At 39.2% G+C, this 16685-nt stretch overlaps 1 protein-coding gene across 12 annotated transcripts in view; it reads left to right on the top strand.

Moving 5' to 3' along the window:
- LOC309661250 (bifunctional heparan sulfate N-deacetylase/N-sulfotransferase 4) overlaps positions 1-16685 on the top strand; it is an 823039-nt gene that overhangs the window by 773937 nt on the left and 32417 nt on the right. For all 12 annotated transcript variants that reach the window (XM_082462799.1, XM_082462798.1, XM_082462797.1 and 9 more), the window contains one exon: positions 14396-14492. In XM_082462799.1, the coding sequence (XP_082318925.1) occupies positions 14396-14492 (97 nt within the window). The remainder of the gene's footprint in view (positions 1-14395; positions 14493-16685) is intronic.

Genomic DNA, 16685 nt, shown 5'->3' with positions numbered 1-16685 from the left:
TAAAACATTTGTGAGTGTGACTATTTTAATTTTGAATAGCATCATAGAGGTAAATTCCTAGGGAGTTCTTAATAAATGACACAATTAATCAGAAGAGGCTTCAGAGAGTTCACAGATTTTTGTTATTGTTGTCATATATATGTCTATTATCAAAACAGCTTATTATAAGACTATTTAAGTAACACTCAAGAGTAAATGTTTACTAAAAGACTCCTGTTTTATCACATGAATTATATCCTTTATATGGTTTCCTTTTTTAAATTTATTCATTTTATTTATTCTTTTTTTTTTCTTTCTTTCTTTTTGGCTGTGTTGCGTCTTCATTGTGATGTGTGGGCTTCTCACTGTGGAGGCTTCTCTTGTTGCGGAGCACGGGCTCTAGGTGCGCGGGCTTCAGTAGTTGTGACACGTGTGCTCAGTAGTTGTGGTTCACGGGCTTAGTTGATCCACGGCATGTGGGATCTTCCCGGACCAGGGCTCGAACCCGTGTCCCCCGCATTGGCAGGCGGATTCTTAACCACTGCGCCACCAGGGAAGCCCTATATGGTTTCTTTTAACTGAAAAATAAAGTTGCAAACATTTCCCATTAACAAAAGCGCCATAGGGCTTCCCTGGTGGCGCAGTGGTTGAGAATCTGCCTGCTAATGCAGGGGACACGGGTTCGAGCCCTGGTCTGGGAAGATCCCACATGCCGCAGAGCAACTGGGCCCGTGAGCCACAACTACTGAGCCTGCGCATCTGGAGCTTGTGCTCCGCAACAAGAGAGGCCACGACAGTGAGAGGCCCGCGCACCGCGATGAAGAGTGGCCCCCGCTCGCCGCAAGTAGAGAAAGCCCTCGCACAGAAACGAAGACCCAACACAGCCAAAAATAAAAAAAAAAAGTGCCATATATTCTCAAATATATATAAGAAAGAAAACAAGGAATAGAAAGCAAAATAGCAGTTAAGTTGAACAGGGAATTATTCACATACATGAGATTTTGAGAACAGTAGACTTACTGAAGCAAATCTGATAAACTTTGCCAGTCATAAAGGGTGTCAGAAAACTGCAAATGATCAAGTAAAGATAAAGTGCATAATACTTTTGAGTTCCTTTCCCTGGTGGTTTTCTCCTCTTCTCATATTTGTATTTATAACATCAAGTAAAACAGCTAAAGGCGTTATCATCGTGTCCTTTATACAACATGAATTTAATTTTACAAAAAACACTTAAGCATAACCAGCACTAATTAAATGTTTTATAGTCCATTCATCACAACCCTACAGAGTTAGGATCGATTAATATTATGTGTCTCTGCCATTGCTATACATTCTCTAAATTAAATCTCGCAGGTACTTTATTATATTTATAAACATGCCTTTTTATTTAGTGCATTTCACTTTTAAAAAGTTATCTTTCCTTAGATTTTCAATTCACACTTTTTTATTACCACAAATAAAAAGAAAACGTGCAAAATGATAATCTTAACATCTATTTAATTTCCTTTGGTTCCTTATGTAAATTTTCATTAGCACCAACTACCATATATGTGAAAACTGCTTTGTCACCTAATTAAAAAGTGCAATATGAATATCTGTCAGTGGACAGCATGGTAAGTACAATGCAGAATGTATGTGCTGCCTTCACTGGAAGCGGAGTCTTTCGGAGTTATTTAACATGAGAGTATGTGCTGAGGACACACACGGACCTCTATCCCTAGAGTACATCCTCCTCAGTATAGCTCCTGGTGTGTAAGATTCTTAAAATTATACTCATGGGTTTCTGTTAATTCATGTCCCTTTTTGTTTGGGTAGAATAATCACTACAAAGCATAAAAGAATAAGGTTTCCTCTTTTTTTTTAACTCTTATTATAGAAACCAAAACCACAACATGGAGGCAGTTGGAAGGTCAGATTCTTGCACATTCACTAATCAATGCTTTTAAGCTCTCAAGCTGTCAGGTTAGCTCAGTCTCAATCTTCAGTCAGTCACTCCAGAGTCTCACTATCAATAAACATGCCAAGCGTGATGTGGATTCCTGCTTGCCCGTGTGACCAAGAGTATGCTCAAAGAGCTGCAGTTTCTCTCTTTCCAGGCCAGTGTCTCCAGGATTAAAGAAGTAGGGAAGTAAAGCCACAGTGTGCTGACCTTAGGGAGTTAGCACCTTAGTTGATTCTAGCTGTGAAATCATCCAACTCCAGCTTAGAGATGATGAGATTTGAATGTCTGTGACATAAACAAATAACAAGGTCTAGTGACATACACACTGTAGATTCTATTAGTTTGTGTCTATTGAAGGAATGCTGACGCAGAGAATTACAGATTGTAAGAGCAGGAGAAGTTAGGGACATCTAGACCAACTTACTCATTTTAGACACCTGAGGAGGTGAAATGTCTTGTTCTAAGTCACGTGACTTATTAGGGACAAGTCAGGACTAAAGCTCAAGTTGCCTTATTTCTAATCCAGTGTAGTCCCAACCACACCAAGATGGTAGTTTTACATTTAGAAAAATAAATCTACTTCTACCATCGACTGTCTGTGTAGAATGAAATATCAGGAACACCTTGTGACTTCTGAAGAATCTGATGGGGTATTCAGTGTGAGTTTTTGCAACCTATGCTTCTGAAGTACCTACATAATAAAAAGAAAGGTCTTTGCCTTCATGTAATTTACAAACCATAATAGTGTCTGGTTATGTGAACAAAATGGCATCAAACATTTGTCTTCATATTTTTTCCTCTCTTTTCCACTCTATACCTTATTTATTCCTCTATTATTGCACTTACCTTATGGTATTGCAGACGCTTGTGCTTGTCATACACCAGCTCATGCAAACCTTAAGGAGTGAGACTGTTTATTCATTCATGTTTGCAACCTAGAACCTAGCATAGTACCATAGCTACTGTCATTAAAATCTCACGAATGGAGAAGCAAAAGCAGAGGGATGTGTGTGCACAAGGAACAGTAGCAGTGGCACACTTGTTTCCTGGGGAAGAGTAGGCATGTAATGGGACATAACCTTGAGGAGCACATACAAGCCAGTCAGGAAAGCTTTGCGAACTACCAGAGCAATTTGGGTTTGATAGGCAACAAGGAGCAACTATCTGTGTGTTCTGAAGATGAGAGTGAAATAATTTTTTTAAGTGTTGGCCAAAAAAGATTATACCAGAAGCTTTTATTTCCATGACAGGTAAGAACAGGGAGGAGCTAAAGTTAGGATAATAATCTAGCTATGAGAGAGGGAAGCCTTAAATAGTTTCATGGCTGTGGAAAAAAGCGAGACCTTCCGAGAAGTGTTAGAAATTGTTTGTGGGTGAGATGCTGAGATTAAAGGAACTCTGATACGTGAGTAATTACCCCCACAGCTGGGGAAATAAGAGTTCTATAATTTCATATTCTTCACTTCCATTTTTTCATCCTTTAGCCTTTCCAGTGAAATAGCCAGAACGGTTTTTATCACTTCACAGAGTCAGAGCAGAGGTACAGACTTCATCATCATCTGACAGATTTTTCCTAATCACCATGTGGTTACATTTCTCTTCTTAACTCAGAATAGTATTTAAACCTTTCAGGAATGCTTCCCAAATATGCAGGTAATTCCTCACAATTTTAATTTAATTTACAAGAAAACACTTTACTGTTTTGATTACACAAGGCTGTCAGACATTCTGACATCCAGAAATGGTGACATAAGTCATGGATTTTCCTTTTCCCATCAATCAGTTGCAAATATGATCTTGTCAGGTGTCAAATTCTCCACACAAGTAATTTACTGAGGTTTCGTCATGGAAAAACTACTTGCAGGTAGCTCATAAAATAAAATAAAATAAAATATAAATTGTTATAATACTTTCATACTTTATGAATCAAAATCATCATAAAATAAGTATATTTTGAACCCCTAATCCAAGTATAACAATAAAAAACTGAATTTTTTGTGTGTGCCCTACAGAAATGTCTGATAACTTTAATGTCATACTAAAAATGTCATACTGTGAGTGAATACATTATATGAGACCAACCTATTAATAAGAGTTTAAAAATACAGTTTCTTTCATTGAGTTGGTTATCCAGATTCCCTGACAGGATATTCTTAAAACAGTAAGTAATAATATAAGGTATTGTATGTGAGAGTGTGCAGTTATCTGTTTGAAGATACTCAGAGCTACAGAGTAAACTTGTCACCTTCTCCTGGGGTCAGTTTTACTTTTGAAACTATTTCATGGGAAAATACAAATAGTATACATTTATTGAAATAAAGGTGGTGTAATATGGTGAAGAATGCATAGGGGTTTAGGATAAATCAGAGGTAGTTTGTGCTTAGAGCAACTCTTGTGGCACTATTACCCTGGATCCACACATGAACCACAGGCCCCTTTTACCCACTTCCACCCCCAGAGGTTGGCATTTATGTGCCTCTGTAATCAGAGTACTTTGGTAGAAAAGTCTGAGTATGAATCAGACTATCAAGTGCTACAGGAGTTCTGTGGAGAGAGCATTCATTACGGATCAGTGCACGCAGAAAGGAAAGGTGTTTCCAAGGAGCTGAAGGACTCCCTAGCTTACATGGTGTGCAGGTAGAGTGGAGTCTTTGTAAGGATGGTGTGTGTCTCAGAGTTTCTCCATACGGATTTGCTGATTGAAACACTGAGAATACACATCCCTAACCTATTAAAATTCCTCATCGGTGTACGTGGATTGTAGTAAGCTTAAATGACATTGAGAGACAAAAAACTGAAAGTCACCAGCTTGTATAATGCAGATTTGGAAAAGGATTTTGTTTAAAGACATGTACACGGCAAAATTAATAAGCAGAAGAAAATTTAAAACAACACATCCAGATAGTAGGAAGCAGAAGAATTTAAAAAGAAAAACAAAAGCACCTTTCGTAGCGTTCTCCATTAAACAGTGAGGTCAGAACAGCAGAAAGCAAGCAGGGGGAATAGAATGAAAACCAGTAACCTGGAAATGTTTCTAATTCACAAAATAATCCTTCTACCACGAGCACTGGGCGTTTTTAATGTTTCAACTATTAAGGTCTAGAGATCTCCTCGTTATCTGGAAAAGGCACATGACTTGAGAGGGGATAATCAGTCTAACTTATAATTCCATGGTGTTCTTCTCAGGGAAAGATGTGTAGAAGCAGTGAGCAGAGCAGATTCTTAGTAGAGAAAAGGCAGGTAGGTTGGAATAACCAGATCTAATGAGAACCAAAGTTATCTTCATGTCTTCTATAAAAATATGAACTTCAGGATAAGGTCAGTAGTGTGATTTTTTTTTTTTTTTTAGTATGTGTTTTTAGCTTGATTGTGAATTTGAAATTTTTACTTAGAGAGGGAAGATCTGAGTGCTCATACCCTTCTACGTAATATGATGTCATCAGAATTTACTGCCCTTACGAAGTCTGGTTCATAACCTCAGGGAATCTCCTGTCCACTTTGCTGATGTCTGCTTAAAAGTAAATCTGCCTCACCTCATCATATATTCCATGTACAAAAACCACTTGCATCCCCTTTACCTGTGTGAGAGCTAGTTACATGCATTTTCACTACACTGACACTGTTATCATATACACTGCCTAAAGCAGTTTTAACTGAGAATATTTTCAAAGTTTCAATATATCTATAATGCTAGATACTAAAAACAGTAAATTACTTTGTGTAACAGTTTCAGATATGTGGGGAACAATCAGATAGGGATATAATTGCTTTGTAACTTTCTGACCTTTAGAATTAAAACCGTAACAATGGAGCAAAGTATGAAAGTGCATGCAAATGTATCCTTTTTTTTCATAATCATTGCAGCATCCTCTCTCTCTCTCTCATGCACACACACACAAACACACACACACACACACACAATTTAACTGCAGACACAATCCCAGCTTTGGATTTCAAATCTGAAACTAATGTGCTGTGTCACCTTCAGCACGACCTAAATAAAGCACCTTGCATCTCAGCTTCCTCAGCTATAAAGAAAGGATAATAATATCTGTCTTGCCAGGTTGCTTTGAGGATTAGAAATAATCTTTGTCAAGCAAGTGCCTGGAATATAGAAGGTGATCAATAAAACTTAGATATTATGTTAGCTGTTATTCAGACCATATAAGGAAAGTCAGAGTAGGAAAAGTCTAAACAAACATTTTCAGAATATAAAATAGGAAATGCAAACATCCTGTTATTAAAGTTGTGATTAAACAGATACAAGGGAAAACATGCTAAGAAGAGACATAAAAGACGAAATATGGGCACCTGGATAGCCCTAAAACAGCATAAAATAGAAGGAATGCAGTTTTAAAAAAAGTCTGCCTAGGGACTTCCCTGGTGGTGCAGTGGTTAAGAATCCGCCTGCCAGTGCAGGGGACACAGGTTCGATCCCTGGTCCGGGAAGATCCCACATGCCGCAGAGCAACTAAGCCCGTGCACCACAACTACTGAGCCTGAGCTCTAGAGCCCATGAGCCACAGCTACTGAACCCACACACCACAACTACTGAAACCCATGCGCCTATAGCCTGTGCTCTGCAACAAGAGAAGACACCACAATGATAAGCCTGCACACCACAACGAAGAGTAGCCCCCACACACCGCAACTAGAGAAAGCCCGTGCGCAGCAACAAAGACCCAGTGCAGCCAAAAATTAATTAATTAATTAATTAATTATTTTTAAAAAGTCTGCCTAAATTGACGTATACAAATGTCACCGATTGTGAGATACCTACTGGAAAAACTGAAGTAATGTAAATTGAATAGTTAATAATAAAAACATTTGGAACAGCAAGTATTATAACATCTTAGCATCCAGGTAATTTTATTTGATAGTTTACTCCTATCAGTATAACTTGGGAAAGTACAACTAAAATAACTAGTGTCTTTGTCTACCAAAACAAGTGTTTATCCATGTTCAGTGTGTTAAAGTCAAAGGAAACTCTTTCCAAATCTTATCAATCTGCCTATTTCCGTGAAAGTTTTTTTTTTTTTCGGTGCATTGGGTCTTCGTTCCTGCACGTGGGCTTTCTCTAGTTGCGGCGAGTGGGAGCTACTCTTCGTTATGGAGCCCGGGATCTAGGCACGCAGGATTCAGTAGTTGCAGCACGTGAGCTCAGTAGTTGCAGCACGTGGGCCTTAGAGCACGCGGGCTTCAGTAGTTGTGGCGCAGGGCTCAGTAGCTGTGGCTCACGGGCTTAGTTGCTCCACGGCATGTGGGATCTTCCTGGACTAGTAATTGAACCCCTGTCCCCTGCATTGGCAGGTGGATTCTTAACCACTGCACCACCAGGGAAGTCCTGTGAGAGTTTTATTTCGCCAGTTTTGCATGCAGAAATTTGAATGGCAAAAACATGTGTATTGCAATAAAGAATAAAATTGGTCTAGTTGAACCTACAGAATGAAGAGAGGTATCACAAAAGGCTTTGACTTTCAACAGTGGCACTGAATAATTGATCAGTTTGCTCATCCACTTTGCTGAGCATAAAGAAACCATTTGAGCAAATGAACTGAACACCTACTCTGAGATTTGTTCTTTGTTGAGTTATATATAGGGAATAGGTAATGGAAACTGCTTTCCTATTGCTTAATATCTAAAATACAGTTGAAAAGCAAAATTCTTTGCAAATGAAGCAGTTAAATGATAATATGAGGAAAATAATTTTTAAGTTCTAAAGTGATGGTGTGAGTAAATGGCAAGACCTAGCTTCTGGGACCACCATGAAGGACATCACTGGCAACTGTGAATAATTTTTTTATGGATGTTTGAGAAGTAAAATATCTACACAGTTCATATTATGTTAGTTTTTAAACATATATCAAAATCTGCCTATGCTTGTTACTAAATGTTTATGGTGCCTGTCCCAAGGCAGTTAATCGATCCTTCAGTCCATAATTATCAAGCACGTCTTATGTATTAGATTGTAGCAATCAAGAAGACAGAGGTCGGGCTTCCCTGGTGGTGCAGTGGTTAAGAATCCACCTGCCAATGCAGGGGACACGGGTTTGAGCCCTGATCCAGGAGGATCCCATATGCCATGGAGCAACTGAGCCGGTGTGCCGCAACTACTGAGCCTGCGCTCTAGAACCCGCGAGCCACAACTACTGAGCCCACGTGCCACAACTACTGAAGCCTGCGTGTCTAGAGCCCGTGCTCCACAATGAGAAGCCACCACAATGAGAAGCCCAATCGCCACAACTACAGAAAGCACATGAGCAGCAATGAAGACCCAAAGCAGCCTAAATAAATAAATAAATAAATAAAATCTATTAAAAAAAAAAAGACAAGAGGTCTTCTCTTCAGAGCACTTACATTCTAGTTGAATATAATTATTGTAGATACAACTATACTGTTTTCATATTATATACTATTACTAGAAACACATCCTTGAATAAAATAATTTCAGGTACTGAAATGCAGAGAAGAAAATGCGGCAGGAGGCTGTTACAGAGAGACAGGAATGAGAGGAAGTGCTTTGGCTCCACTCACCAGGGAAGACATCTCATGTGGGGTGATATTTGAATTGAGCCCTGAAGGACGACAAGTGCTAAAACAATGAATTGGATGAGTTGCAGTAGCCATATAGCAAGAATACCCAGAAATAAACTGAATTAGGATTATATAGGAGTCTTTGGGTCATCTGGTAAGACAGCCTATAGCTTCCGGTTTGCCTGAAGAAACCTCAAGCCATTTCCAAATCGGGTATCCCAGAAGTCTAGCCATCTGGCTGTGAGGAGGGGCACCTCAGGTGCTGGTGCTTCTGACAAGCACCAGGAAGTCAGCTCTTATCTTGCAGATGGATATCTGCAAGAAGCCAATCCATCAGCAAGAGTAATCTCTTTCTGCTGCTCCAACTGCCTAACTAATCTAGGCAAAGGAAAGAAAAAAGTTAATGTGGGATTACAGAATAAGCACTTTCTTTTATAGAGCACGATTTAATCATTTTAAATATATTAACTGATTTAATATATTTATGCAATATATTTATATTTATGCATATATAGACCTATATGCAAAGTAGATAATATCAATCATTATTTTTTTTGTAGGAATCTGAGGTCTAGAGAGTTTAGGAAAATCCCTTAAGACACAGACAGTCTCCCTCCTGAGCTCACTCTCTTAGCAACTGGGCTGTGCTGCCCCTGCAAAATAAATAGGAAAGGTTCATGGCGGATATTAGCTTCAGCAGGAAGAACTGGCAAGATTTTGACTCTGTATTGTGGGGGAAAAAATAAGAGCATTGCACAGAAAGATAAATAATTCAAAGATTCAGGTGCAGGTAGATCTATAGTAGTGAATACAGTAGAACTGAAGCTTTAGGTTGGTGCTGGCAGTTGTTAATTCAGAGCAGTGCTACTCAAAGTGTGGTCCACGAACAGGCTTGAATTATTTGTTGCTGATTCGCCATGAGACAAGAAGTTTGTGCCAACATATAAACAATCTATACCACTAAGCAGCTGGTTGCATCATCCGGAATCTTCTTTTTTTCCTGTAGCAGGATGTTCTTGTTTAAGCATGCAGCTCAGTAATTCACATTCTGACACACGTTTTTTTTTTTTACCTTCTCACAAAGTGCTTTGAAACACATTGAGTGAGAGTATAGGCAATGTTGCTATAATGATGACATTCCAAAACTACACTGGCTAAATAAAGTAGAAATGTGTTTCCCCCTCATACAACTGTCTAAAAATGGGCAAGCAGTCTACAAGAGTTAGATAGCTCTGTTCCACATGATTATCCAAGGCCCCAGGTTGGCAGGTGTTCGACATATGTATGGCTTCCACCTCTGAGTCCAAGGCACATGCTGCAATTGTAGCCATTTTACAGCTGGCAGTAAGTAGGAAAGGAAAAATCTAGGGAGAGCGCGACTTTATCCTTAAGAAGATACTTTACGTCCTTTTGGCTCACTTTCCTTAAACTGAAATGATTCATAGGAAGAAAGCTAAATTCAAGAGACACTGTGAAATATAGTCTGTAGCTGAGAACCCAGAGACTGAACAAGAGGATACTCTGTTACTGAAGGAAGAAAAGGAGACAAAATAGTTTAGCCTTCTGTGCTCTAGTGAAAATTTTGTTTAGAGAGTTAAGCTGAAGCTAGACCACAGAGGATTGGCGATTGAACACTGAATAAAAGATTGCAGAAAACAGAGACACCAGTAAAAATAAAATAAAATTTCATTTTTATGTAAAATAAGGAATGTTGAGTTTATTGGCTTGTAATTAACTCCTTTTATCACAGTTTCTATAGATGAATTCATCAAGAAATCCAAGATGTATAGCCTAACCTTTTGCAAGGCTAATTCTCACACAATGCATACATAACTGGTCTCTTTATATTGCACTCTGTTCTTCTTCCAACGGAAGATGGTAATGGAAAATGCACTGGGATCACTTCTGAGATAGGGCTCTGGTTCAATGATTTATTGAGGAAGCGCTTTCAGGAAAAGCTTATAAGGGAAAATGTAGAATAGGAAAAAGCAGAGCATGGATATGGTCTTAGGAAAAGTCTGGATCCTTGACTGGATCTGCAGGGAGAGAGCTAATTACACAAGTTGTCTCACCTTGAAGCAAGCTGGTCAGGCTTTTACACCCCTGTATCAGTCAGTCACTGGACACGGGCCACCTCTGGAGTGTCGGGCGGGGATGCACGACTTCCTGTCAGGTAGCTCCTATTGGCCAAGGGCAATACTCAATCTCCCCAGCTGGGGGCGGAAGTGGGGTGGGAATGGGGATAAGGTGTTGCATTGGCCAGAGATAGGGTTTTTCCTTCAGTGGAGGAAAGAGCACTCAGTCTGCCACACACCCCTGTCCATACCCTGTACCATATAGCTATACTTGCTTCTCATATTGCACTGATTCACCCAGGAACAACTTTTCCACAATCGTGAGCATTATTCCTGGGGAAACCTATAAGAGGAAGGTCATTAGGAGAAACTGCAACCTTGTTGCTGCAGTTGGTGCCAAAGCTGAAACCAGTGCACAGTTTCTCCCACCTCTATCCCCTATTCTGGATTTCCCCCACCCGTGGTTAGCACTTCTGCTGGTCTAGATGGCTGGCCTTGTGGGTCAGGTACAGTCTCAGGACCTACTGCAGTAGCAACAGTTCTAGTTTGTCTCACTAATTCTTTTCTTGTAAACTTCCCTAGGAATTATGGCAGAGGAAGGCTGTGCCTGGATAAAGATAACTTAATTTGTGAAACAAGGGGTGTACTGTGGTAGACTCTGATCTGGTGCCCAGCCCAACCCTAATCAGGCTGTGGTGGCTCTGCTTTCTCAATTATTAAAATTGGGCGTGGAAGTATCAACAAGTAACCTAGTGAATTATTTGAGTGCCAAAGATATTTCTCCCTGTATAATAGCTGTTCTACATCTCATGATGATCAGAGTCAATTGTCCCTATCAGGATGGTAACTCATTTCCATGCCTGATGGTCTACTGGCACAAGAAATCCAAAGTGAATGGGTACAAGCTGCAACTTTTAGTGTGGTGATCCTCCTCCTGGGCCTCCTGGTGGAAGCATCTCTCCTCTGGGAACCAGAACTCCTAGACCAATAGACCTTAAAGTTGTGGAGATGGAAAGCACAAATTCTCTAATTAAGCCATTAGAAATGATGGTGAATGGGTCCACTCCTACATCTACTCCTTAATTCCTAGACACAGCTACACTACCTTTTGGAGACACAGCACCAACCAATAGCTTTTGATTTAAGAAGTACAGTGTATCTCCAAGCTGGTACTTCAGCTGTATCTTTCATGCAGTCTTTCACCACTCTATCAGGCCAGCAGCTCTGGATAGTGAGGCGTGATAGGACCAGTGACTCCCAAGGGCATAAGCCTACTATCACACTTCCTTTGTCAAGAGTGGTCCCTTTACCTGAAGCAGTATTATGTGAGATACCATGTCAATGAGTCAGACACTCCATGAGGCCTTGCATAGTGATGATGGCTAAGGCTATGTAAGCAGAGAAGGTAAATTCATACTCTGAATATGTGTCAGATGGGATCAGGATGAGTCACTGCCCTTTTAAGGATGGAAGTGTCCAACATAATCAATTTTCTACTAAGTGGTAGGAGAGTGCTATTTCTGGGACTTAGAACTGGCCTCTGTTACTGACAGGTCAGGTATTCAGCAGCAGCTGTAACTAAAGCAGACTTGGGGGAAGGAAGCCCAGGAATGGCTTCCATCTTGCTACCACAGCTTCTCCATTCATAAGCCCATTGCTTCAGCACTGGTTTGGCTGAGAACAGAGGTTACATGACATGTGGGAGTGCTGGGAACTGGCTAAATCATCTGACTGCTTGGTTGTTCAGCAGTTCTACATGGGATACTCTCTGGTGTACATCAATGGGCAATACAAAGATTATCACATGTTTTGGTCACTATCACAGGTCCATCCACCTGCCTCTTCCCTAGAACTTAGTAGCCCTAATATTCCTGTCTTGCTCCTTTAAGTTCCTTGGCTAACCCATTCATCACTGCTTATTAGTCCACTATACCCTTACCTTGGGCTACTAGTCTATTTGCAAAAATGTGGATGGCCAAAGACACTGTCCAGAACTCTGCCAATTGGACACTTTCCCTTAACGATTTGTTTTTAGGAACCTCCCTGAATGGGCCTGTAGGGCAGCTGCAGTCCAGTTTAGGCTTCTACCAACATATGGGTCAGCCTATCTACAAACCAAGCTAGGGTTTCCCGCTCTTCATCAGCAGGTTATAGAGGACCTTCCATGAAACTATAAGAATGAGCTGATATAGAGGCATGAGTGGAACAGTGATAGGTGACATGGGGTCTGGGCACTTGTTTATAAAGTTAACTTATAGCCTTTGTATCTTCTTGAAATCAGTTCTGGATGTACCACCCCATCTTACAATGAATTGCTACTGGGTACACTTGAACTTATGACTTGGTTGGTCTGTCAATACTCAGCTTATGATGGCCAATTAATGGCCACATGATCACTTTGAAAATCCATGACAAGCATTATCTCTTCCAGGGCCCAGCAACACCTTGCTGCATAACCTTAGGGGAGTACACTGTGATTCTCCTCTGGGACTTGACCAAAACTCTCTTTGGTGTCAATTTTATACCATAGATGCCATGGTACCATGGGTCTGGCAGGATGTATGGCCCAAGTGGGAGGGCTGCTTGGGCCTCACTCTTACCTCTTATAGGGCTCTTTCTTCTTCTGGGTTCCACTCGAAACTAGCAGGTTTCTGCATCATCCGGTCAGTGACTCAGAGCAATATTTCCTAGGGCAAAAAAAAAAATGCGTCCAAAACCCAAAGAAGCCCATCCAGCACTGTGCTTCTATCTTAGTAGTAGGAGTTGCAAAGTACAGTAACACAGCCTGTACCTTGGAGGGTATGTCCCAGCATGCTCCAGACCACTGGGCTTTGAAAAACCAACAATGGTAATAGGCCTCTGACATGATATTAGAGAAGATATGGCTAAAAAACTGATTAAAGTACATAAATGTGAACCATAAATGATTATTCATCTTATGCTATTTTTAATATTTGAATAATAAATGTAAAATTATAATTGTTTTAATGGTCAACATATTTTTAGAAAGAATTTTATTTGTGAAAATGATTTTTGAATATAATTATTAATTTGATTACCAATATAATAAAACCAATTTGTCAGTCAATAGATATTTCAAAAATTGTATCACTTTCATTTAAGGGCTCTTTTAATTCTCAGAAGTGTCATGAATTGGATGATGAATCTGGTCACTTGAATGGAATGGAATGGAGACCAGCACAGGAGAACATTGAGATGGGGATAAAATTGGACAGATGGCTATGATAGGTCTGGCATTTCCTCACCATATCTATACAGCAGTGACACATGCAATTTAAAATATTGGTCTAGATTTCAGGAGGGAAGTAGGGGCTAGAAATAATGATCTGCATGGTATCTGCTTGTGGGGTAGGGCCAAACTATGAGATTATCTGGATCAGCAGAGAATAGCACATAGTGTGAAAAGTAAAGGAAAAGTTGGCCAAGTCTGGAGTTGAAGGATGGCTTTCAAGCCACTCGGGAAAAAAAAAATAAGAACGATTAGGGCAGAGCACAGAAAACTGAGAAACTATGTTCAAACCAGGTAGAGACAAGTTAAGGCTCAGGTATACAGAAGTAAAACATGAATTCAGAGACAGAGTGGAATCTCAGCAGTTAGAACCTAGCCAAGCCTCAGAAGGATGACGGCAGGAGCGACTTGATGCCGAATTCTAACCTTGAAGGAAAGGAAGGTGCCAGTTTAAAAGGAAACAATTTGGAAACCAAAGAACCAGAGCCAGAACAAGGTCTAACTCCTAGTTCTAGGGTATCAGGCAAGAAGTTGATCCTGTCTTTTGAACAATTTTTATGGAACAGAGCTAGGCATTCATTACACAGTAAGATTCATTATTCTTCCTTCTTGCAGAATCCATGTGATGATAAAAGACACAAAGACATCTGGTCCAGAGAGAAAACTTGTGACCACTTACCAAAATTCCTTGTAATTGGGCCACAAAAAACAGGTAAGAACAGCCAACTGTGCTGTTTGCATTCTTTTTTTTTTTTTTTTTGTCATGAAACACATGGTCATATGGTATTTGATTGTTTGGCTTTGTGAAATATTTAGACACCCGTGCAAGTTCATTATTTGAATTGTTCTTCATTCCTGTGGATCATCTTTATGCCATGATCCTCAAAGAGACCCTAAAGTTGCTCATTTAATTAGACTTATGGGCTAAATTTTTATCTGTCAATTTTAAAACTGTTCAACAGACATCACATTTTTGACAACTTGGAGCTTATATGTCACAGTTGTGATATCTGATTTTTAAGTTCTACTTTTTATGGCTTTGCCTAATTAACTCCTGAATTAAGTTATAACAAAGGGCTTTGGCTTGATTCAAATTATTTTACACTGCATATCAACCTTGAATTGATTTTTTTTCAGAACCACTGTCATTATTACCTTCAAATATTCTACCTGTGTGGTTTGTTTTCCAAATAATCATTATATATGAATATGGTTTGGACTTATTTTATGATACACCTGTGGCTCATCAGGCATTTTTTTTCCCTTGATATTTTCTCATGTGCTGAAGGACAAGTGTATAAGAATGTAATAAAAGAGAGTGAAAGTATTTCACCAATGAAATGATACTTTCAATTAGAATATTTTATACTTTCTTCAGCATGCGACAGCTTTATATACTTTGCTTATGTCCTGATTAATTAAACTTTTTACTGAGTTGCTGTATTTTGAATTCACAACTTTGACTAGAAGCACTTTTTCATCAGTGAGTGCACAAACCATAACACAAGACAAACAGTCACAATAAATAAGACTGGCCTAGATGAAGATATTTATAATACAAGCATGTAGACCATTTTAAAGGTTGTGGGCAAAATTTCCAGACTATTAGATATTGGTTGTTGAAATCTTTTCCTCCTCCATATATATAAATTGTATTACAATAGTAAGTTACATGTGCAGGGAGGGAAAAAAAAGCAGCAAATATTTTCAGATATACCACTTTTGTTGTTGTTATTGTTTAAAATGTGCATTAATTTTCTACCAACTCCCTCACAGCAGTTCTAACACTGGAATGACTACTAAAGAAACAAAACATTCCTATGTTGTAAAATCATGCTAAAAATTTAAAGTCATATCTTCTATCATTTGTCATTGAATATTACTACTTCTTAGATCTGCTAGAACACTACAGGTTAGTAAGAAAAAAATCTAGTTTTCTTCTTTGCTGTTTGTATTTACAGACAATAACTTACACCTTTAGATTTTAATATTGGACCTACCAGTGTGGAAATGATAAAGCTTTTAGCTGGTTTTGGCCTTCCCAAGACAAGCAAACAAGTTAAAGAAATTGGATGATAATATTTTATATGCTATGAAAATGCTATCTTAATGTGAAAATGATTGTGATAATTCTTAAAATCCATTCAATCATAGAAGTCTGAAGTCTTCATTTGTTCTCCTGTTGCTTCAGTTGGCAAAACTCCCACTGCTGTCAGAGGCTGTAAATTCCCTGGAGGATGGGCACAGATAAATGCTAAGAACCTGGTCTTTAATGCAAAGTTGTCTTTAAATAACTTAAACCTGACCCGTGCATCCCTTGCAATAAACATGAGATATAAAAGTGGTCCTCAAACCCCTATTTGCTCAGTTGTTCTGAGGTGAGAATGGAAAGATGAAATATCCCACCTCGTTGCTGAATCCTGGAAAAAATTTCCATCAGCTAAAAGTGGGGCAGTGAATGGGGATAGACAGGAAGCAGGATAGGCCTGGGCTTAAGGCACTCAAAGTTGACACCGTAGTCCTACTAGAATCCTGTGGACACATGGGCATTCTTCATGATTCTGGGTCAAATTTTGATATTACTAGGGTAGGAGAGGATTTCCAAAAGGGTTAAATTTAGCACAATAATTCTGAAAACATAATTCATTGGCCTTAAATCTTCTAGAAGATCAGATTTCCCATTGTCTATATTGATTTCTCACAATTTGACTGACTTACCCTGGTACATTTACTCTGGTAAAACTAAAAAGAAGTTGATTATATATAAAATAGAACAAAGTTTCTCTTAGAGCATTACAACGTGTGAGAAACTTCCTCTACAAAATATTTATATCAAAGACAGTGGATAAAAATGCATGTCAAGGATAGATGAAAGCACAGGCAATAATAAAGTAAATATACATTT

This window comes from Balaenoptera physalus (genome assembly GCF_965194825.1).
Source record: "Balaenoptera physalus genome assembly, chromosome: 5".
NCBI classification, from domain to species: Eukaryota; Metazoa; Chordata; class Mammalia; order Artiodactyla; family Balaenopteridae; genus Balaenoptera; species Balaenoptera physalus.
This window is presented reverse-complemented; position numbering and strand designations above follow the sequence as displayed.